Consider the following 21,957-nt stretch of genomic DNA (forward strand, 5'->3'; position numbering starts at 1 on the left):
AGCCTTTCAAAGTCAGGACAAGCTCTTTCAGCCTTCCCAGGGAGGCCAGGCAGCACAGTAACCGGCAGCTCCCACAGAAAAGTTTATATCAAAGAAATAAATGAAGCAAAGCTCTTGAGAATGAAACTGTACTGGCTCACATCAGGACCTGGGCTGTTCACTTGGAAGACAAATCAACAAAACAAGAGCTATCTCAGAGAGACCTCTTTACCACCAAGACCTAAATAAGGTCATAGAATCATAGAATAGTGGGGGTTGGAAGGGACATTTAGAGATCATCCAGTCCAATTCCCCTGCTAAAGCAGGTCCCACCTAGATCAGGTCACACAGGAAAATGTCCAGGTGGGTTTTGAAAACCTTCAGAGAAGGAGATGCCACAGCCTCGCTGGGCAGCCTGTGCTAGTGCTCTGCCATCTAACCTATGTACGTACTAATCTATGTAGAATATCTTAATATAAAAGTACAGCGAGTGAATTATGCTACTAAGTGTTGATGCAGTGGAGAGAAGGCAGAAATGTTACTTGTAGCTGCTGTTAGAGTTTATCTTTGCTGTCCATGCCCCAGTGAGACAGTCAAGTGACAGCCACCCTTCTCTCTCATCTGAGCCACAAGAACATACCCAGGAATGACATATCTCAAGCTGAATGCAACAGTCAGAAGCAAACAGGTAAAACCAGGACACTGAGGAATGAGTGTGTCATTCCATCAACGAGCCCCTGAGTGGGCTGCTCTGAAAGATGTCCCTGCTTTTGTCACCATGCTTCTGCTGTCTTCTCCCAGCTTGTGGGGATCATCTCAGGAAAGGAAACAATAAGGAAAGTAATGGGTTCCTATGTAAACTGTTTTAAGGTTACTGTTGTGCCAAATACACCCCATCATCTGGCAGTTCCTCAGCAGGTCTGATAACAAATCTCTCTAAACATCTACACTGTCAAGAGTTATGCCTGATTCTGTGTATTCCACAAGTATATTTCTGCAAGTCAAATTCTTCACAAAGCCACGAGATGCTACATACAGCAGCAGCCTGGGAGGTGGGTTTTCCTTTCTAATTGCACTTGTGATATCGTTGCATATCAACAGAACTACTCTTCCCTTTCTCCCAAATACCACCAAGAAGTAAAATACTTTCAGCAGGATCTGGTGAAAGTCAGCATAGCTCCAGTGAACCACTGCTAAAGCAATTTACAGCATCTGAAGCCCTGGAGCAAAAACCAAAATCTAAGTCAATGGGATAGAAGCCAAAACTGGAGTGTTTTGCTGGATGCAAACCGGATTTACTTGCTTACTTAAACAGGTGCCTAAGTACTCCAGTGAGCACTAAAGGGGCCCAAATACAGCACCATTTTTTCATTTGTGTCCACTTCTGCCAGCTTGGACATCTGATACAGAGGCCATCTTATAGCTACATTTTTGCTTTAAAGCCTGCCTATAGCCACAATATAGAGCAGCTGCCAAGTGGAGTTATGTTCCACACATAACTTTAAAAATAAAATGCAAGTGACTGGAAAACGTGGGTTTATAACTAGAAACAGAATACATGGGTACCTTGAAATAGAAATAAATGAAACACTTTCTGCATGCTGAGAAAAGAACAAATAGTCTCATATTTCTCTTGCATTCTCTCGTAGTACTGACGTTTCAATACTGGTCTTAGTGTGTCCTAGAAATGCCTCAGCTGGAACCAGTTAGACCAGAAGTACTGTAAAGAAAAAAGTTATTAAGTGAGGTTTTGCCTACATACCATCTGATTTCTCTGCAGGGAATCCATGTTTGCAACAATTGCATTTCCAAACACTTCTAGCAATGTCCCCATAGATGTGCTGCTTTGTCCACGGTTAGCAACGGCACAGCTTCCAGGAGTGGCTACAGAGCACTCCAACTCATACAACCTGCAAGTTCTGACTAGTGAGTTCAAATCACACCTCCCAAGAATAGTTTTTATATACTGGACCGTGACCATTGGATGGGAAAATGCAAAAGTAAGCTTGGAGGCCACGTCCAGAACGCAAGGTTCTACTTGGTTTCCCCGAGTCTCTGGTCACCAGGTAGAAGACCTGCTTTCTCCCTTGATTTCTGTTCCAGTGCCCACTCCATCTCTACTGAAAGATGCCTGACCATTTGACTCGTGGTGGGCACCACTCCTCTCCCTGCCCCTCACACAGAGACAACCTCACCTCTGGCCTCTTGGTGAGCAAAAGTTGGTGACAAGTGGGGTTTGAGGAAAAGGGAATTTATGTCCCACTTCCTGAAATGTAATGTTTAAGCTCTATTTAGAGTCATCATTGCATTGGTTTAAAGAAAAAAACAGCTGTTGCCAGGAAATAAGCATGATGTGAGCTGCTTAGTAAACAAGGCTATAAAAGGACCTAGATAGGGGTTTTCCAGCAAGGAGAAGGTGAGGGATATCATGGGAAGATCTGCAACAAAGGGAGAAATAATTCTAGTGTGAATTAGCCCTGCCAAAAGCAACTCAGACAGTTCTCCTTTTCAGGTTTTATTTGATTCCTTAACAAACTGCATAAGATTACCTTTTTTAAGTGTGCAATTTAATGGCTGTTTTAAATCATTAAATCTCAACAGGAAATTAATGAAATAAAGCATCCAGTTTACTTTTGCAATTATCTTTTGTAACCTTATACAATTATGCCTTTTGCAAAATAGGCTTCAATCATAAACTAAGCATGTATCTGTATAAATTTTAACTGGACACAGCTGCAAAGGTAACCAAAAAGAAAGGAATATTACAGGTTCTGAGGTCCTGGAGATATGAAAGATAATTTACTCCCTACAACTACCAATAAGGAACAGCATTTGCATAGGGAAAAGTCTGCCATTTCATCCATCAGTGCCTCACCTTATTTTGCATTTCAGGCTTGTTCTGGGTCATCAAGCCAGAGGCTAAAAACATTTAATATGCATGTTATTGCCATATTGACGTGGGACTAAGCAGCCCTGAAATGTCTCTTCTGCTACTTTGCAGCAAACATAACCATAGGTAGAAATTAAGGAGAAAGTATCAAAGAATGCAGGCCTGATCAGCAAACAGTATAGAGTGGAATAGTTGAACTAATTGTCAGGTTTATAAAAATTGGGATGAATGATTAGTTGTTTCATTTTTATCTCAGAGGATTACAATATTTCCAGAGTGGGGGAGAAACTATGAAGACCTCTGAGAAGAGGATGAAGTGGCTAGTAAATCAAAGAAACAAAAACTCCTTTGCCCATTCAAGAAGGGGTTACAGGCTACCTTGAGAAGACTGTGAGCGCAGCACTGCTATGCACAGGGCTCAGAGGCTACCACAGGTCAATTCATCTTGCAGCAACACCTCTAAAATGTGCATCTCCAGAGGATGGTGTAATGGCACCAGCACAAATCTTAACATTGCAGTGAATAGCTCTCCAAGAACATATTCTCCTTTGGCCCTCTCATTTGGAGGCTTTCCCCTTGCTAATAAATAGTTGACCCTCAGTAGGCTGCTGCCTTTTCAATTTTGATTGTATTTACTTATCTAATGTTTGCTCTGAAAAAAACCCACAACCTATTGAATCACTACATGGTTTTGATTCCATCTTTGGAAGAGCTGTGACTCTCTGCACACATACAGAAAGTAAATATAGCAGGAATTTACAACTTAATAAATACATCTAGCATTCAAGGACATCAGCAAGGGGATTCTCCAGAAATTCTAGATGCCACATTCCCCTGTGTACAACCCAATTCAGTGGCAAATGTCAGCAAGCAGGCACAGTGTGCTCTTTTTCAGGGATAAATCACAGAGAGGTAGATAAGAGCAGGGCATACTTTGCAACCTACATTAAGTCACAAAGATATTTAAGTATCAAACTGCTGCTCTCACTCTTCCACTTTTCCAGCTGCAGAATGAGGAGGAAAGCATTTAGCCCTTCTCACAGGCCTCTTGTGAGGGTAAGAGAACCTGGTGCTTCGATGCCATGCTATTAGGGCTACATCAGGAGAGAAAAAAGAGGGGGAAAATTCCCACTTAACAGGCCATTTGGCTAAACAGCTGGTAAATGCTCAAGATGGTGTCATTAGAAGCACTGACTTTACATTGAATCTGGAGTTACACCAGTCATCATCAGTGGGAGATGAGGACCAGGCACAGCTACCGTCTAGCCAGAGAGTAACCACGGCAGAGTCAGAGAGAAATCAATGCAGTCATTTGCTGTGATGGACCTATGGGGCCTGGGGCTTGCTTCCAATTCCTCAAGTTTTCTTGTGGTTTTAAACCCATTTTTAATTGCTTTAAATCATCAGGGAAAATAAGTGAGCCGCAGGTCTTTGTGCTGTAAACTATGAAGTGCTAAGAGAACAGAAGTATTATCAGCTCTATTTATTTTACCCTTTGGTGTTTTGTTGCTCTTTCCCAATTGGTTTATGATGACTAATGTCAAAACTCCATTCCCAGTTATCTCTCTCGGGCAAAGAGATAACACAATATGACATTTCCTACAGTGTACCACAGGCCATCCTCTTCCAAACACTTAAAAACATAGCAACAAGCCATCATAACAATAGATGTATCTTTTATTCACAGATAAAAACTGAAGCAAGCTGTTATAATACATATTTGTACAAAGGATTTGAAAAAACCATAAAAAGGAAGATGATTAGAAAATATGATTCGTTATGAAATGTGGTATTACATACACTATTAAACCTTTTCAAAAGTATTTGTTTGGCAACAATTTATCAATAGTTCCCACACTTAAGTGGCCTCCTTCAAAAAAGCACAAAATCTCATGCAGCATGTATAAACTTGATCCTGAGGGTTTGCCTTCCTTAGAAAAACTGTAAAAAGATATACTATTTGTCATAAAAGTTCAAAATGCAAATGCTATATTTATAGTTAAAACTATATAAAAATATGGACCTAACTTAACATTTACAAAAACTTTTTGCTCCTTTTTTTTTTTTTTTGCTTGTTTTATGGTTTTGGTAATAAACATCATTCTCAATTCCTGCAGTCAGAGAGGAAAAAAGAAAAGCAAAACCAACCACAGTGCCCTTTGTAGACTTCCTCACAAAGTTTTGCGACTCCAAAAAGACCAGGTCTGCGAGAAGTGAGGTTAGTAACCAAGGAAGTAGGTAAGCAATTAATATATATCTATATATGCATATATAAAATGGAAAACAAACACTTTTTTTGATCTGAAAAAAGTAATAATACAAAACCTGAAGGTAAAACAATCGTCTCAAAAATGCCATAATACACCTTTTCAATAGATAAATGTTCATAAAAATATCTTGAACCCTAACCAAGAAAACAATTATAATACAATTTTAATTCTGCTACATAAAACAGCTTTTCTATGAAACAAGAAGGCAAGTTCAGGTATGAAAACATAATTTACTTATTGCTTTTGCTACAATGTTGTTTGTTTTTTTTACATATAGTCATAAATACACTATACAGTATAAAATATTTCGTAGGAATACATTTTGTGGTCTGCTTAGGTTTGCTGGCTTTAATTCTAGCACCAAATACAAAAAAATGAAAACCAAATGAACTTTAAAGGCACTTCCGTTGTATGTTTGTTTGTTTGTTATTTAACATCTTGGTTTGTACTAAATTTCTTTGCTTCCCTCTGGTAAAAGCAATACTTTATCCTACTTTTATCTTTGTACAGTTCAGGTCACGTTGAGGCACCAAATGATTTATGAACATTCTCATCCCTCAGTTGTTTCTTTCTCTTACAACATTCAGTGTTGCTTTTTAGTCTTCCCCTTTCCCACTTCACTTCCCAGCCACTTTAACTCTTTACTTCTTCATGCCAGACAATCTAGCTTCACTTCCCTCAGTCCACTGAAAAGAATCTCTCTTCAAACCTCCACTTCCTTCACTCCATCTTGCGCATCTGTTACTCCAATATCAAAACACGTCACTATCATGATATGCGACTTGCACAGATTAACACACTGCTCCAGTTCCTCTGTCACTTGTTCCAGTGCCTCCAGGTACTCCTGTGACTCCTTATCGAGATCAGGATCCACTTCAACTGTCGGACAGAAAAATTAGTAAGAGAAACAGCTCATAGCAAAACACTACTCTGTCACGAGGGAACCTGAGATTACAATTTTCTTTCTCTTGAACTAAGAAAATGTTTTCACTTTGTTCAGCAGATGCAAAATTAACCTGGAGGCTCCAGTTAAGCGCAGCACTTGGGCTGTGGATAAATCTCGTGCCTCAGGTTCCCAGCTCTAGCATGCATACGGAAATATTTCTTGTCCTTCTTTGGAAAGAAGGATAATAAAAGGTTGTATAAATATTTAATATTAACAAGCACCACAGTGAACCTCTGCATTCTTTTGGTGTTCCCTTCTGCTTGGTTTGGAGATGGTTTTTGTTCATTTCTGATGCTACTCCTCACTGAACAAATCCCGTATCACAGAAATATGAATGGAGACACAGAGTATTTTGGGGCTCAATTCAGCCAAACAGCTTAGTGAATGCTTAACTTGTTCAGTGGGACTGCTCACATGCTCAAAATTCCTTACATGCTCATAATACTGCTCGTTTTGCAAAATACTTACAGTCTTCTTTCCACTTATTTGGATCCATCATCAGCCTGCACTTTGTCTCTTCCAACTCTTCCTTCAAAAATTCGTGCTTTGCCTTTACTTCTCTGATTCGCTGCTGGCGCCTTTCTAGTATCTTCAGCTTGGTATGGAAATACATCAGACCCTTTTAAGACACAGAAAGACCATTTCATGAATTTGCCTGCTATGAGCTGATCTCTAACAGTTTGACACAATTGCTCCCAGCTCACTACTTGTAAGAGTTAGCAGGTGGATTCCGTTGTTTGGTTGTGGGGGTTGGTGCTTTTTTAGGGAGGGGCATTATTTGAAGTTTGCATTAATGGATTCTAACCTAGAGGAACAGCATGCTACACACCTTGAGCATCTGTTGCACTTCTCTGAATTGGTAAACATCTCTTAACACATTCTAAAATTACTACTCTTTGGAAACCATTTTTTTCCATTAGTGCAAGTGATAAACACAGCCTAGTAACAATGTTACACTTGTATTTAATCCTCAAACATATGAATTCTTATTTTTTTTAAAAGCATTCCTACCTTCTCAACATCCTGGAAAGGCTATTGTGAAAGAAATGGGAAAAAGGCATCAGAAGGACATAGAATTCTACAGAATTCCAAAAGAGAATTCACTGAAGTGTTGTCCAATTTCAAGTAAATTAAACCCGGTGTATCTCTGATTTAACAGAATGCTGTCATTTACACTAAGAGTTAATGACCCTATCGTTGAGGGAGCCTGTTAGGTTTCATCAGCCAGGCTAAGATTTGAACGTCTTCTCATAATATATTCATTGGTAACTTCCATTTACACCATCAGTCATGTTAGACACAATTAATTTCAGACAGTAATCATTTTAATTTTCTGTGTTAAGGGTACCCCAACATATGAATTGTAAAATTAATAATTATAGTGCTTTAATTGCAATCAATTTCCTGAACACCACTCTGGCATTCAAGCAAGGACTCTGCCTGTATACTGTAATTTAAGTTGTCTACTGTTGTTGTAAAATATGTGCTGACCTCAGTTTCCTCTTGTCTGTGTCGCTGTAATCGTTCCACATCATCAATCTCATAAACTTTAATTTCAAATGGCTCTTTTAAAGTGCCTGGCAAAGGTGGTAGATCAACCCACTGGCCAGTGACGCTGGGTTTTCTTCCCAGGGAGGCAGAATCTGGCAACGGAGCAGGAATCAGTCTACGACGCTGGAGACCTAAAATACAGAAGATAAGTGTTCCTCAGATTCTAAGAGACTAACAGACTGCAGAACAGCAACACAGTGAATTAAAGAAAGATCTAGGTTCTCAGGATGCTTAGGAAGAAATGCTTTTCTTGATCTTTTCTTTTCAGTAAGATACCCTCAGGCTGCTAATTGAATTATTGCCTTGATAAAGTATGCTTCACTTGGTTCAGGGATGGCAGTAACAGCAGTCCCTCTCCCAAAGCAGATGTCTGAACATCAATTCTTTATTATCTCCTTGCAAAAATATTTTGCCTGTATTAATTTTTCTTTGGTGGGCTACAAGTGCATTCATTGTCTTGCAATGCCAATGAGATAGTGATTTCAAATGAATACTAATAATGTCAGAATCTGGAAGTCTCCTGCTTCTCCAGGAGCTAACATCCCTCTCAATGCATTACCTCTTTGCAAAGAAACATAAAATCTTAGAATCATAGAAGGGTAGGGGTTGCAAGGGACCTATAAAGATCATCTGGTCCAACCCCCCTGCTAAAGCATGTCCACCTAAATCAGTTTACTCAGGAATGTATCCAGATGGGTTTTGAAAACCCCCAGAGAAGGAGATTCCACACCCTCTCAAGGCAGAGCTTGTTACAGTGGTGTCACTCTCATAGGAAACAAGTTTTTCTTTAAGTGGAACTTTTTGTGTTCCAGCTTTTGTCCATTACCCTTGGTCCTATCACTGGACACTACAGAAAAAAGTGTTGCCACATCCTCTTGACATACACATTTCAAATACTTGTAAGTATTAATGAGGTCCTCTCAGTCTCCTCTTCTCCAGAATGAACAGTCCCAGGTCCCACAGCCTTTCCTCATAAGGAAGATGATCCAGTCCCCTGATCATCTTGGCAGCCCTGCACTGGACGCTCCCCAGAAGTTCCCTGTCTCCCTTACTCTGGGGAGCCCAGAACTGGACACAGGACTCCAAATGAGATCTCACCAGGGCAGAGTAGAGGGGGAGCAGAACCTTCCTCAACCCACTGCCCACACTCTTCTGGATGCATCCGAGGATGCCATTGGCTTCTTGCCCACGAGGACACATTGCTGGCTCATGGTTAGTTTGTTATCGAGGACTCCCAGGTCTCTCCCTGAAGAGCTGCTCTCCAGCAGATCACCCCCAGCCTGTGCTGGTGCAGGGGGTTATTCCTCCACAGCTGCAGGACTCTGCACTTGCCCTTGATGAACCTCATGAGATTCCTCTCTGCTCAACTCTCAAGCCGGTAGAGATCCCACTGAACGGCAGCACAGCCTCTGGTGAATCAGCCAGAGCTGATTCAGAGATCTAAAGAGTAAACAGTTCCCTTAAGAACTACTACCAATGCTTTAAGATGCTAAATATCATCAGTTTTCAACAGCTTTATGGGATTGGGAGGCACTCAGAAGGCAGCAATCAAAGCAGCTGCAACTTGAACCACCTCTAATGTCAAGGCCTTGCACTACATGTTTGCACCAGCACTCAGCACCTCAGAGCATGACAAAACTCACCAGTTCCTTGAGAAGAAAGCTCCCAGAGTTACAGACTAATAGCATACTAACACTCTGATGCATCTGCTAGGGCTCAAGTTTCATGAAGCAGAGACTGAAGTGTCCTTCAAAACTGCTGGTACTTTTGTATACAAAAGATGGCACTTTGGCATTTTTGCAATTGTCTCTCTTTGTTCTCTAAAAGGCTGATCTTTACACAACATGTGTCAAGGATGACTACACACACAGTGCTGGTCAGGCAAGGTTAACAAGGCTGCAGTCCAATCCCTGGATAAATAGAAGGGCTGAAGGCCACCAGAAACAAGCTAAAATGTCACATGCTATCAACAAGTATATGCAGCTTTTGGGTAACTGGTGACAACAAATTTAGTGCCTAATTTCCTCCTGTTATTGAAAACCAGATCAGAGGTAAGGAGCCTTATTTCTCCTGGTCTTCTCACAAAAGGGAACACATACAACAGATGAGGCAGCATTGCTCAGAGGATGGTGCTGCCAAAATGACTTCTGGTCTGAGACTTCCACAGGTGAGTTAAGTACTTGTTAAAGCTGTTAGGTAAGCCTTATCTCAAATTTGAACATGAAAAAGAGACAAAATCCCAGCAGGTACTCCCAAAGCAACACACCTCCATAGACACTCAAGCAGTTACCTCCTTTGCATAATCTTAAGAAAAGCATCACTGATTCTTAATTGCATCTTTGCTAATTTCTAAGTAACAAGATCAATCACAACAGGAATGTTTTGCAAAGGAGAAGACTTGATTCTACTTCTACAACACCACCTACCCGTTCATCATTCTTACAACCTCAATTCATTTAGCCTCAATTACCACTCTAGTCCTGCCTGCTGAAATCACCTGCTGTAACTCTGATCCTGTAAGCACTCTGGTGACAGCAGGATCACTCTGAAGAGGACACTGAACAGATGCAGTCAAAAACATATACTGAGCAGACAAACTTCATATCTTTCCATAGTAACAGCCAGGGCTAACATCACTTCTCCAAGGATGAAGAACAAGGGCACCAGGTTTCCAGCAATATACATGGGAGCAGGATTTGTCCTTAAATCCAGAGATTGCATGACTCCAAAAGAATTTGGAGCAATGTAAGCCACTCCAAGAATCTCTCACTTTTACAAAGACCACAATATAATTCAGGATCTGCATCAAACACTTCGTATAAGAAATATTTCATGAACTCTCCAGGAAAACTCGTTTCATGTGTAAAACACATTATTGTCTCAAAGCCTACATCACTCAAAAAAAGTAATACATAATTTACTGATGTAGAGTAATTTCAATTGGAAAAAGAAATAGTTTATCACTTTTAAAGACCTTATAAGCATTTCCTGTGGCAAAACCAAATACAAATCCATCAGTGAGTAATGCCTTCTCAACATGTGTGACTTATACAGCTGTTAATATTGATTTGTAGGAAAGGTTTAAGAGGTTGATACGCTACGGAAAGAGAACTGCAGCAAATGCACTAAGTTTCCAACATGATTTATCACCTGCTGAAGCAACTCAGTGGCTTTGACCAGAAAGCACCATGAGATCTACATCAGTTTCACTCATTTGGTTTTACTGCCAGAACCGAGCATCATGGGTGTCTACAGGGATTGCAGTAATTACCTCTTTTCAACCAAAAACTCAGATTCAGCGCATTGCTGCTATTAGTTCCTCCTGTATTTCCAACAGTCAGTATGCTTAAGTTGCTGAATAAGGGTGCTGGTCATTATCTATATGGCAACGATTGCCAACAAATCTTTATGATACTACATGACTTCAACATAGATCAGTCATATGAGCCTGATTTTGAAGCTGGCTACAACTAGCAGCAATTACATGAGTACCACCTGCAAAAGCAATCAGGAAAGGCACCAGAGAGCAGGAAAAGCTCTTGTATGCCCACCTTTACGTGGCATGGTCAGACACGTCTGCCTTGGCACAGTACATGAGCTGGAGATGCCTCTTCTGCACAGCTCCCCCAGTCAGTTGCCTATTGCTTATAATATTGACATGTACACTACAGTTTATTTATAAAAACACTATTACAGTGCAATACAACATTCTGCAGTAAGCTGGTGGCATTAACCTAAGAGTCGATGCATCTTACGTACACACCCTACTGCTCTGCCTTACCTTTGGGTAATCTAACACACATTCAGCAATCCCCATTAATTCTTGTCCCTCCTAGGCCTATTTCCATATTTCCAGACTACATTCCCAGTCCATTTCAGTCCCGACTCTGCTGAGTGAGGGAGAAAAGCACATTCCCCAGCCTGACAATGGCCATCTGCTGCCTCCTCCCTCGTAGGGAGGCTGCCGGCACCCCAGGGCATCCAGTACCTCTCCTGCCCTCTCCACCACAGCACCTGTGTCACACCTGCAGCTTTGAAGTGAAATAAATGACAAGCAGCTGCCGTCACAGCCATACACGTGCACGCGCATGCAGGCAGTCCAACTCCCCGCTTTGAGCTTCCTCCTCTCCCTCTCTGTCAGAGACACCATGAAACCCCTGCTCCTCAGGGATGCAGTGGAGCACCAGTGGACACCTGGCCGCTCTACCCCCTTCATATCTTACCTGTTGATCGTTTCTTGGGAGACTTGAGGCTCCTCATCCGGCCCGGTGATGACATCCCGCTTTCACTCATGGAGTCGTGTGCCGAGGAGGCACTGCCCGTGGCCTCACTGTCCCGAATCATGCTCTCGTAGCCACTGCTGCCCCCGCTGTGGTAAAACAGAGCCGTCCTGCCCATGGCTGGTGGCAGCTCCCCGCTGAGGACGCTGCTGTTGTCGCTGCCGTGCCCGCTGCTGTACCGCTGAGGCCGCCGAGGTGCTGTTATCTTGCTGTACGGAGACGGCAGCACCGGGATTTGCGACTTCTCATCGCTGAGGTTAATGCCGCTGTCGTTGCCGCTGTCGGAGTCTGTGGAACCTCTGAAGTGGCCAACCTTGGCAGAGCCGCCCGACACCAGCTCGTTCACACGGCTGTTGGCTGCCCTCATGGCCTGCTTGGTCCCCATGATGGTCCCTCGGCCAGGTTTGCCACTGACTGGCTGCACAGAGCGAGGGGCTGCCTTCCCACTTGGGGCCACGCCAGAGCCCTTCCCCGTGGGCTGTGCCAGGGACTTCACAGAGGAACTGAGGGACTTGGACCCACTGGTGGAGAGGCCACGGTTTTTATTCCCATTCACTTGAACCTTCTGGTTAGCTGTGGGTTTTGGCTGGCTGTTTTTACCAGGTGTGGGGGTGGTGAAGGGTGGTGGCAAACCCACATTGGAGGAAACAGGGGGGACCCCCAGCCTGGGGACAGAGCGGCCTGCTCGGTTGTTGCTGCCGCTCCCATTATCCCTCGACACGCTTGCTTTGGATCCGACCGACGTCAGGCTGTCACACCTCTCCAGGGACATGTGACTCCCATAACGGTGCACGGCTTCACTCTTCAACGACTTCACCTTTAAGCTGGATGTCATCTTGGGCAAAGAATGGTCGCCCTTCAGGTTCATTTTGCTGCTGGCACTTTCACTGAAGTAAGACCCAGCTTTCAACCGCAAATCTGCTTCGTCTTCAGCCTTTGGCATAGCAGCTCTGACAAAGTCCAGGCCAGAGGCTTTTCCCCCACCATTACCCAGACCACTGGGTTTCTGCTCCAGGCTCGATTTGCGTACAGGAGGTGTTGGAGGTGTAGGCCCACCTGGCCTGGGCAACATGGTCAACTTCTGTGGTGTGCTCTTCTTTCCCAGTGATGATTTCAAGCTGCCAGTGGCCAAGGGAACATCCAAATTCCCTCGGGTCATAGTCTCTGACAAAGTACTATTAGCGTGCGACACTGGCATCACTCCCAGCGTGGTGGCTCCTCTCTTCAGCTGTGGCATCTTCATTACAACTTCTGACTTCTTTGCAGCTCCGCCAGAGGATTTGCAAGCCATTTCACAACCATCCACAACTCTCTGAGAACAGGCAAGCATAGTCTGTGACTTCGTTGGCCTGCACGCTGAACCAAAATACTGGACAGCTTTTCCTGTCTGCTTTTCAGTACCAAATGCATGAGATTTTGGAGACAGCAGGGAGTCTGCAGGTTTTGCTTCCAACTGATAATCAGTGCGCAACAGCCAGGGATCTTCAAATATACCATGTGGATTTTGTAGCTCTTTATAGCTGAGGACAGCGTTATTGTGGATTGAAGACGAGGTAGTTTTTGTTTTCCTAGGAAGACTAGAATGTATTGTTTCTATCACAGGCATATCACAAGAATTACTAAATTTGATTTTTACGGGCTGATCAGTGACACAAAAAGCACTTTTGATCTGAGATGCTTTGGTAGTTTCAGAGGTTTGAGGGCTTTTGCTGATGCCCGAGGACAGCTTGCTGGAACTCAAGCTCTCACTCTCCAGTTCAGAGAAGCAAAATCCACTGTCATTCAGAGCACTTTTCAGGGGGACAGATAAATGGGATGAATCCAAGTTGAAGGGTTCCTCGGACTTATTACAGCTGTAAGACGACCGTGCAACAAAACTGTCACTAGATTGGGCTCCATCACTTTCGATTGTACAGATGCTGACTTCACTAAGCCATGAACTGATGGAGGAACGCCTGCTGCTGGTAAAGGGATCCTTAGCAAAGGGCACAACTATATCAATATTTACACCAGTAGAAGTCTCCTGTGAGGTATAAGCATCAAACTCATCATTTATGCTGCTGATAATACTGACTGGCCTTGAGCCTGATGCGAGGGCCTGAAGGGAGCAGTCGCTGTTAAAGCTAATGATACTGGAAGGTCTTCCATTATCCATAATCCCACTAATGGACAGCTCTTCCACCACAGTAAAAACGAGCTCATCCTCTCCATTCAGCTCAACAGGCTGCTGCAAAGTCACTGTGGTGGTCAGTATATCCCGATCAAAACATTTCCCTCTGAATGCTGACCTGAAGCTATGTACCTCTATCGCACCTGACTGATTCTGGGCATTGCCACCAACCAGGAAAGTGCTTCCCACTGGTTTTTGTTCAGGTTTGTTTCCCATCTGCTTGCTCATTCCCACAGGAGGAGTCCGAACTGCATTGCTATTGTCCAGCTCTGAATTCTCGGCTTTAGAGCTCAGTATGTGCTCTTTCTGCTGTGGAGGAGGAGGCGCTGGGCTTGGCAAGGGTCTCTTCATGTACATGGATTTGTCCTTAATGATACATTCAGCTGCAGCCTTACTCTGCTCCAGATTTCTTGACGGACTACACCTCGAGGACTGCAGGGAATCAGCGATTGTCTCTCTCTCTCCCTCCAGTATCGAGTCTATCATTTTGTTGTCAGCTCTGCTCTGTGGCTTGGAAAGCTCTGTTTTCAAGTGAGGTGTGCTGTTTTCATGACAATTGCCATTGCTGTTCCTTGGTGCAACAGCCTGGAAATTAAGGTTATGTCCTTTCTTGGGAGATGCATTTTCCTGTGGAACTGGTTTCTTAAACCCTCCAGAAGGAGGAGATATTTTTTCCTTTATCAGCTTAGACTGTGAACTTTCTGTACCTCCGGGGACTGGACTACAATTGGACAGAACAGAGATTTCTCCACAAGCAAATTTGATGGGTTCCTCACTTCCATCAATGCACTCTAACCTTTCTTGCAGCTCAGCAAAAGTGTTGCATTTAAAGTGATCCTTGTCAGAACTCCTACCAATAGCAGAATTGTCTTTATTTCTCTTCTTGTTTAGGGACGGAATGATGGGAACAAACTCTGGAGGACCTTCATTATCTGTCAATTCCCTGTCAGACAAAGCTGCACCATTGGGACCAACATAGATGACAGTATCACAAGACTGTTCACTGCTGGAGGAATAATCAGGATCACTAGATATACTCAGGACTGGAAGGTCGGGGTCAAGGGCAACAGTTCGTGGGTGGAAGGGTCGCAAATGGGGTGGTCTTCGGACGTGTCCCTCTTCACATGAACTCTCTCCTCCAGACGAGCTGGATGCATACTGCAAATGATCAAGAAGGGAAAAGTTATTACTATTAATTGACATATGCATGTGTGTATGTGTAATTGAGTACAAAAGTCCAGTTTGCCATACTCTCTGCTTCATGTCTTTTATCACAACTTCATCTAGTGCAAAAATGTTGCAGCATGAATCCAAGTAACAAGGTCATGCTACATAGATTTTACTGTATTAGGAGCAATATAACAATCACACCTTTTCAGATAATTTCCATTAAATATTATTCATTGTCTCACTCCTCAACAGTTTTCTGTTCCTTCCTTATTGGTTTCTAATTAACACAAATAGGAGCTTTTGAGATAGTTCCACACAAAACCAAAGAAAGAATACGTGTTTGGAACAAAAAGAAGAGGATTTCAGGATTAAGGGTTGGGGGTGGGATGATGGCTCAGCGCCAAGTCATTTGTCAGTTCCTCTCCTGAGCTTTTATGCATTTTGTATTACTTCTTGCCGCCGAGAAATCCCACGTTCCCCCACTGAGAGGTTAGGAAAACTCATTTTCAAACGAATTAATTTCTGCCTGTTTGTGAACCAACCTTGGATTTCTTCTTTCTCATTCGATGGATCCGCGATGCCAGCTGAATGGTGGTGAGAGTTTCTGCATAATTGGCTGGGGAGTCAGAAATATGCGCAATCATGGTAGTCCTGCAGTTGATGTTCCCAAGCGACTCCCTCAACAACATTGTCAACTTGTTGTCTCTGTGTAACGAATGAGAACACTAGGATGGTTTAAAGAAATCACAATCTTTTTTTGCAGCTTTTTACACCACAAGCTGTGCTTTCACTCCCATAGCAGATATGCATGTATGGTACATGCAGATAAGAAATATGCTTCTATCATTTGACCACACTTAAAATGCATCTAAATGTACAAAGATACCAATGTTTTCATTATCTGCCTGTGCATTTGCAGTATGAATAGTCATTTCATTTGTTACTTAGGCAATTGTAAAACAGTTGATGGATAACTAGTTCCGTTACAAGCTATGCAAGAGTTTCACAGAACCATAGAATGGTAGGAGTTGGAAGGGACCTTTAGAGATCATCCAGTCCAACCCCACTGCAGAAGCAGGGTCATCTAGATTAGGTCGCATAGGAACATATCAAGGTGGGTCTTGAAGACCTCCAAGGAAGGAGCCTCCACAACCCCTCTGGGCAGCCTGTGTCAGGGCTCCCTCACTGAAACACTGAAATAGTTTTTTTCTTATGTTTAAGTGGAACTTTTTGTGTTCCAGCTTCATCCCATCACCCCTTGTCCTGTCTCTATCTACTATAGGAAAAAGGGATGTCCAACCTCCTGATACCCACCCTTTAGATATTGATAAATGTTAATAAGATCACTCCTCAATCTCCTCCAGACTAAACAGTCCCAGTTCCCATAATGCAGTTTAGTAATCTCAGATTTAGCTCATATTACCCAGGCCATTACCATATGAGCAGGCTTAGTGCCTGGATAACTGTGAGGTCTATGCAAACAATTTTGACAGTAAGAAGAAAACAAGTCAATATAAATGGTAAGAAACTTCCAAACAAATCTAACAACGGTAGCTATCAGAAATATACCTAGTTCATACTCTGCCTGCTGTGATCTTCTCTAACACAGCAAACGAGAAGCAGAATTTCTCAATGAAGGCTTTCCTGGTAGTGCAAGTCCACCACAATGGAAAGTAAAGCCAACAAGACAGGTAACATTTTGTCCCTCACTGGTCTCCAAGACATTTCTCCTCATGGCTCCGTGGAGGCCACTTCTTATTGCCCCACTGAGCTGGCCAAACACATGGGAACTATTGTCACATCTGCTCACTAAGCCGTGACTGGTGATAAAGTTGAGGATTTGCCCTTCCCTATTGCAACCCATCCATCCTCCATCCACAAACCTAGCCTGAGGAAATTACCTTTCTGCCTGACACAGAAGGAACACCTGTTTGAGACTCAGCACTAGATGAATATGTGAAATGACATGATTGATAACAACAGCACAAAGTTATAATGCATGAAGACAAGCAGCTATTAAAGGACTGAAGGCCAAGTTCTGGTAAGGCTGTTTACAGTGTGGCTGCTGTAGTTAAGCTAGGCTCGCCACAGGTGTGTTTGACATAATATTATTGTCAAACACACTCCACAGAGAAACATCCCTAAATGTTTACTTCAGCTACACAGATGTGCAACACGGTGGTGGTCTTTTTTTAATTGAAAAGATGCATCATTCAAAAAGGTATACAGCAATAACTACCTTTGATGACCATACTTCATGAACTCCTGTTACTACATGACATATTAAAAGTTCTGTATATGCAAATATAATATAGACAGGTGGATGGATAGATAAGTGTATCTGCAATATCGAAGTGACCTTAAAAGAAGACAGACCCCTGACAGAACTTTTAACTTCATCTTAGGTAAAGAGTAAATTATTGATACAATTCAATGCTAAAGTAACAGCAGCCACAAATTGAAGACAATGCAGACAATAACTCACTTACTTATATGGCACATGCTTGGCACCATTAATTAAGGCCAAAATTACATTGCCCAGGGCAGAGAGAGACAGACACAGAGAGCCTCCTCCATCTCGGCTCTTGCTCAGCACTTTTTCACAGCTCCCTAGATCAATGAGATGCAAACGGCTGCGTCCTCCAGACACTGAAACGAAAAACAGTTGTACATCACGTTCTTGCATGGACTCAAGCCAAACTTGGTATTTAAAATGTATTCAGATGAAGAAAATAACGAATGCAGCATGGGATAATGACCAAATTAAATATTAATAGTTAAGGAAAACCAGAGATTAGCCACAGCTACCAAAGCTGAAGGTGACTCTACTGGCTTAAGGGTTCACTTTTTCTTTTTAAGTTTACTGCAAATTACTGTTTAAATCAAAGCCATGTCATTTAAAAACAAACAATATGGTACAAAGATTCATACTTCCTCCTTTGCCACTCTTCTCCATGCGATACTGGTATATGTGAAGAGTAAAGAGCATATGTGAATTCCTCCTATCTTCTTCTTCACATTCCGGTTTGCTGGTACTCCTGGCAGCAATTGCAGCATCAAGGAAAAAGGCAGCTTTCTCTGCTGTTGGGGCCCTTAGCTCACTTTGGTTCTGAAGCTTGAATATAAACAAGAAAATGACTAATTAGCACAGGGGTATTTTCTTTTATTATTTTTTGCTGAACTGGTAAAATTCTCTAGGGCACTAAAAGAAACAAATATGTACACCATGGGAGAAGAGCTTATAAAATTAAAAGTGATAATTTTTTTTACTGTCTTGAAAGTTGTCAGATAAAAGGCAAAAAGAAAAAAGCAGAAGAAAGTGAAGCTCAGAAAAATCTATGTTGTGATATCCATTATACCTGGGTTCCACATATTGGATCTTCTCTCAGATAAACCCCAGGAGACTGGCCATCCTGAAGGCTGCCAGTGGCTACTTCAGCTAACAAATCCTTAAGGTTTTCATCTTTGCCACTGATCTCCACAGCAGATACTCTAATAGAGAAACGAGTCCCCGTTTTTTCTTTACGTTCATTGATTAATTTGAAGAGCCAAGAAATTGCACAAGGGATGATACCAAGGCTTTGTGTGGAGCTGTCTTTCCCAATCATGGTAAAAGATTTTCCTAGAACAAAAAGACAAATATCAACTTAGTTCACCTTTCTTGGACAAGACAGTGTGTTCTCACATCACTATTGTACATTACATGCAATGCCATGTGCTGCCCAGATAATGGGAAAGAACAGATGCAAAAGTGCAGAATATTGAACTATTAATCCATTACTATTTATTCAATTAGTTTTGCAATTTTTGTAAATGAGACCCACAGCAATTTAATGTTAAAGACATACCAGATCTTTTGATTTTCATCACCATACACCTATATAAACTTGCTCTTGAATACACTAATCTGACGATACATTTTACCTTTTCAAATTAAAACTTACAATCCCAGTGTAGAAATAAACCATGATAAGTTTGCAAAGCTAATTAAAAAGAAATTCTAATCTATTCATATACTTTGGGTTTATTATTCCAGGAGCTGACAGCATGTAATTACCAGACTGACATAGTAATTAACTGTAACGAATTTGGGAGCTCACCAAGCTTGACATGACCAAAGCAAAATATGCAACCATCTGCACCATTCACAACAGACTGGATTACTTCTGCTACTGTTCCAGAGCATACCTCAGCCTGAAAGAAAGATTGGAGATAAATAAGCAAGAGAGCATATATTGCTACAGTTTATACCATTCTCCTGTAATGAAATGAATGATTCAATGTTTTTGAGGTGCAATATTCTCCCCATTTTTTATGACAACAGTCCTATTATTTTAGTAACTATGCTATCTTTAAAAACAGTAAAATATGCTACTACAGCCTAAAATACTTTCCAACTCTATTAAACCAATTCTCTTGGAATATTGATTCCATGACTAATGTAGCAAACTGAATGCTATCCAACCAGGCTCCCTGCTGGTATAATAGCTTAGCCAAGGCTATTCAGGAATAGTAGCAACTCCACTGAAATTAAGCTACTCAGGAGTGCTCACAGAAATTAGAAGGACATTCATACTAGAGAAAATGCATTAAGATCTCTGAGTAAGATTTCACAGTATCACATTTTCCTCTTCCAGGGGAAACATCGTCATCAATAAGGAGAACTTTCTAAAGTATTGGAGTGAGCTTAAACCAATTTATCCACGTCAGTGAAGGTTTCAAATATACAGTAAGATGTTCTATTAAAAGCATGGCAACTGGGGGCAGGGGAAAGGGTTGGTCTAAATATGTAACTACAGTGAAATGATAAGGCTCTGTTCACAGGTGCATGGCAGCAAGCTTGTTATGAGCAACAATGCCTGCACAGAAGTGGCTGCACTGGCCAATGTCACCCAGAAACACCACAAACAGGCCACCCAACAGGGACCTGAAAGAGCCTAACCCAAACCAGAGGTCGATTACCTGAAGCACTAGTGTCAAAACCAGCAGAGAAGCAGGCTGTCACCAGCCACCTTGCATCAGGGCTGTCACACAAGTTTAAAAAAAGCCACTTTCAGTTCTAGACTAATGTTGAGACCACTGTTGCTTATTTCTGCACAAAGATGCTGTTTGAGCTTGCACATGATCTTAAAAACAGCCTCTTGATGTGGGTTACCATTGCTTTAGGCTCTGATGTGTGGGGGAGGTTATTCTCTGTCTTGGTCAGAACTTGGACCTAAATAGATATTTTCATGTCTCTAGATAGGGATCCAGAAAATTAAACAAAATCCTTTGAGAAGATTTGAGGGTTGGATTGTGAACTAGACCTTCTCATGTTTTCTCAACATTAACATTCCATCTTCACCTTGAATGTTTTATGGTGTGGGTTTTTACAGTATTTTTTTCCCCAGCAATTCAAACTTGGGGTAGTTCTTCAGACACTGCTGAACTGCTTCTCCTTTTTAAAACTGTTCTAGGATTTATTCTTTTTTTTTCTGAATCAAAGACTTTTCCCAGAAGGAGATTTCTGGTGTCCATGTGTATAATCTCACAAGCAGCCCACAATCCTCTTCAATACCAATCATCCCATCTGTGTATCAGATTTCAGGTCTGAGGCCACTACTGTACAAATACATCCTTTTGCAGGCCAGAAGAAAGGCATGCACCATCACCAGCACAACACTCAAGATAAGATAATCAGTCAAAAACACAGTGGGAACCAATTGCAAAGACAAGGAAAACATAAAAGCTGTGTAACTGCTTCAGTGAAGCAGCCCCACAGGGTTAGCTGTATCTCTTCTCCTAACAACAGCATTTAGTTTAACGTTAAGCACATGTTCATTTCCCATTGAAAGCAGTGGGGAAGGACTTTATTTCAGCAACATCAAATGGGTTAAAACTTAACGGGATGGAAAGGCGAATTTCAAATTGGCTGTGCGTCTTCCTCTAACAAGAGGAAATGCAGGAAGAGAATTCAGACAGCAACGCCATCTCCCCAGCTACTAGTCCATAATTTTACATCTCAACTAAACTGAAAAGGAGAGAATTTACCCACTTGTCTATTAATTACCATGTTGGGTCCTTTTTTTTTTCTGAGCATTAAGGCAACTCATTCAAATAAAATTCCCCAGAAACAGAAAGAACCCTTCAAGCCATCAAATGCAGCGATCATGAAATACTCAGGAGGTTTATGCAAGTGACTCCAGTACCTGTGAAGCATCCTGGGGGAAAACTGCATCAAAGGCAAACATCTTTGGGACAGCAACAACGCCTCTTCTGTGACCTGCATTGGAAGGCCCGTTCGACGCTGGATCATAAAATGTGATTTGCTTTTTTCGTGGGTCTACCTTTAGGAAGGACATGGATTCAGATGTTTCATGTGTTCCTTGAGAGGGACAAATCCTTACCATCACTTTCACCTGTAAGAAGAAAGCAACAACTTCAGTTCCCAGCAACAGATCAATGCATGCAAAGCATTCCTCCCAAACCCACTCCCCTTGCCATGACACGTTCATTTGTAATATTCAGGTGTGTCAGAACAACCGTGGGACAAAACCAGAGCCAGATTTTCCAGCCTGGTTTCCACCCTGGGGTCTTCACTCAAACAGCTTTTGTACTGAACTAAGCTTTCACACTACATTTCTTCAATTGACTCTGTTCCAATTTTACCACTCCAATTTAGAAATGTCTGATCTGCAAGTATAACCCACTATAGATGTAAC

At 42.1% G+C, this 21,957-nt stretch overlaps 1 protein-coding gene across 4 annotated transcripts in view; it reads right to left on the reverse strand.

The window, feature by feature from the left end:
* Positions 1 to 4,590: 4,590 nt before the first annotated feature.
* KIF26A (kinesin family member 26A) overlaps positions 4,591 to 21,957 on the reverse strand; it is a 123,831-nt gene continuing 106,464 nt past the window's right edge. For all 4 annotated transcript variants that reach the window (XM_061998252.1, XM_061998253.1, XM_061998250.1 and 1 more), the window contains 10 exons: positions 21,445 to 21,654; positions 19,357 to 19,450; positions 18,616 to 18,878; positions 18,188 to 18,371; positions 17,746 to 17,905; positions 15,799 to 15,961; positions 11,860 to 15,244; positions 7,577 to 7,767; positions 6,554 to 6,704; positions 4,591 to 6,018 (listed from right to left, as the gene is read on the reverse strand). In XM_061998252.1, the coding sequence (XP_061854236.1) occupies positions 5,843 to 6,018; positions 6,554 to 6,704; positions 7,577 to 7,767; positions 11,860 to 15,244; positions 15,799 to 15,961; positions 17,746 to 17,905; positions 18,188 to 18,371; positions 18,616 to 18,878; positions 19,357 to 19,450; positions 21,445 to 21,654 (4,977 nt within the window). In that variant the 3' untranslated portion in view covers positions 4,591 to 5,842. The remainder of the gene's footprint in view (positions 6,019 to 6,553; positions 6,705 to 7,576; positions 7,768 to 11,859; positions 15,245 to 15,798; positions 15,962 to 17,745; positions 17,906 to 18,187; positions 18,372 to 18,615; positions 18,879 to 19,356; positions 19,451 to 21,444; positions 21,655 to 21,957) is intronic.

The sequence above is a fragment of the Colius striatus genome, chromosome 6 (genome assembly GCF_028858725.1).
Source record: "Colius striatus isolate bColStr4 chromosome 6, bColStr4.1.hap1, whole genome shotgun sequence".
In the NCBI taxonomy this organism is placed as follows: Eukaryota; Metazoa; Chordata; class Aves; order Coliiformes; family Coliidae; genus Colius; species Colius striatus.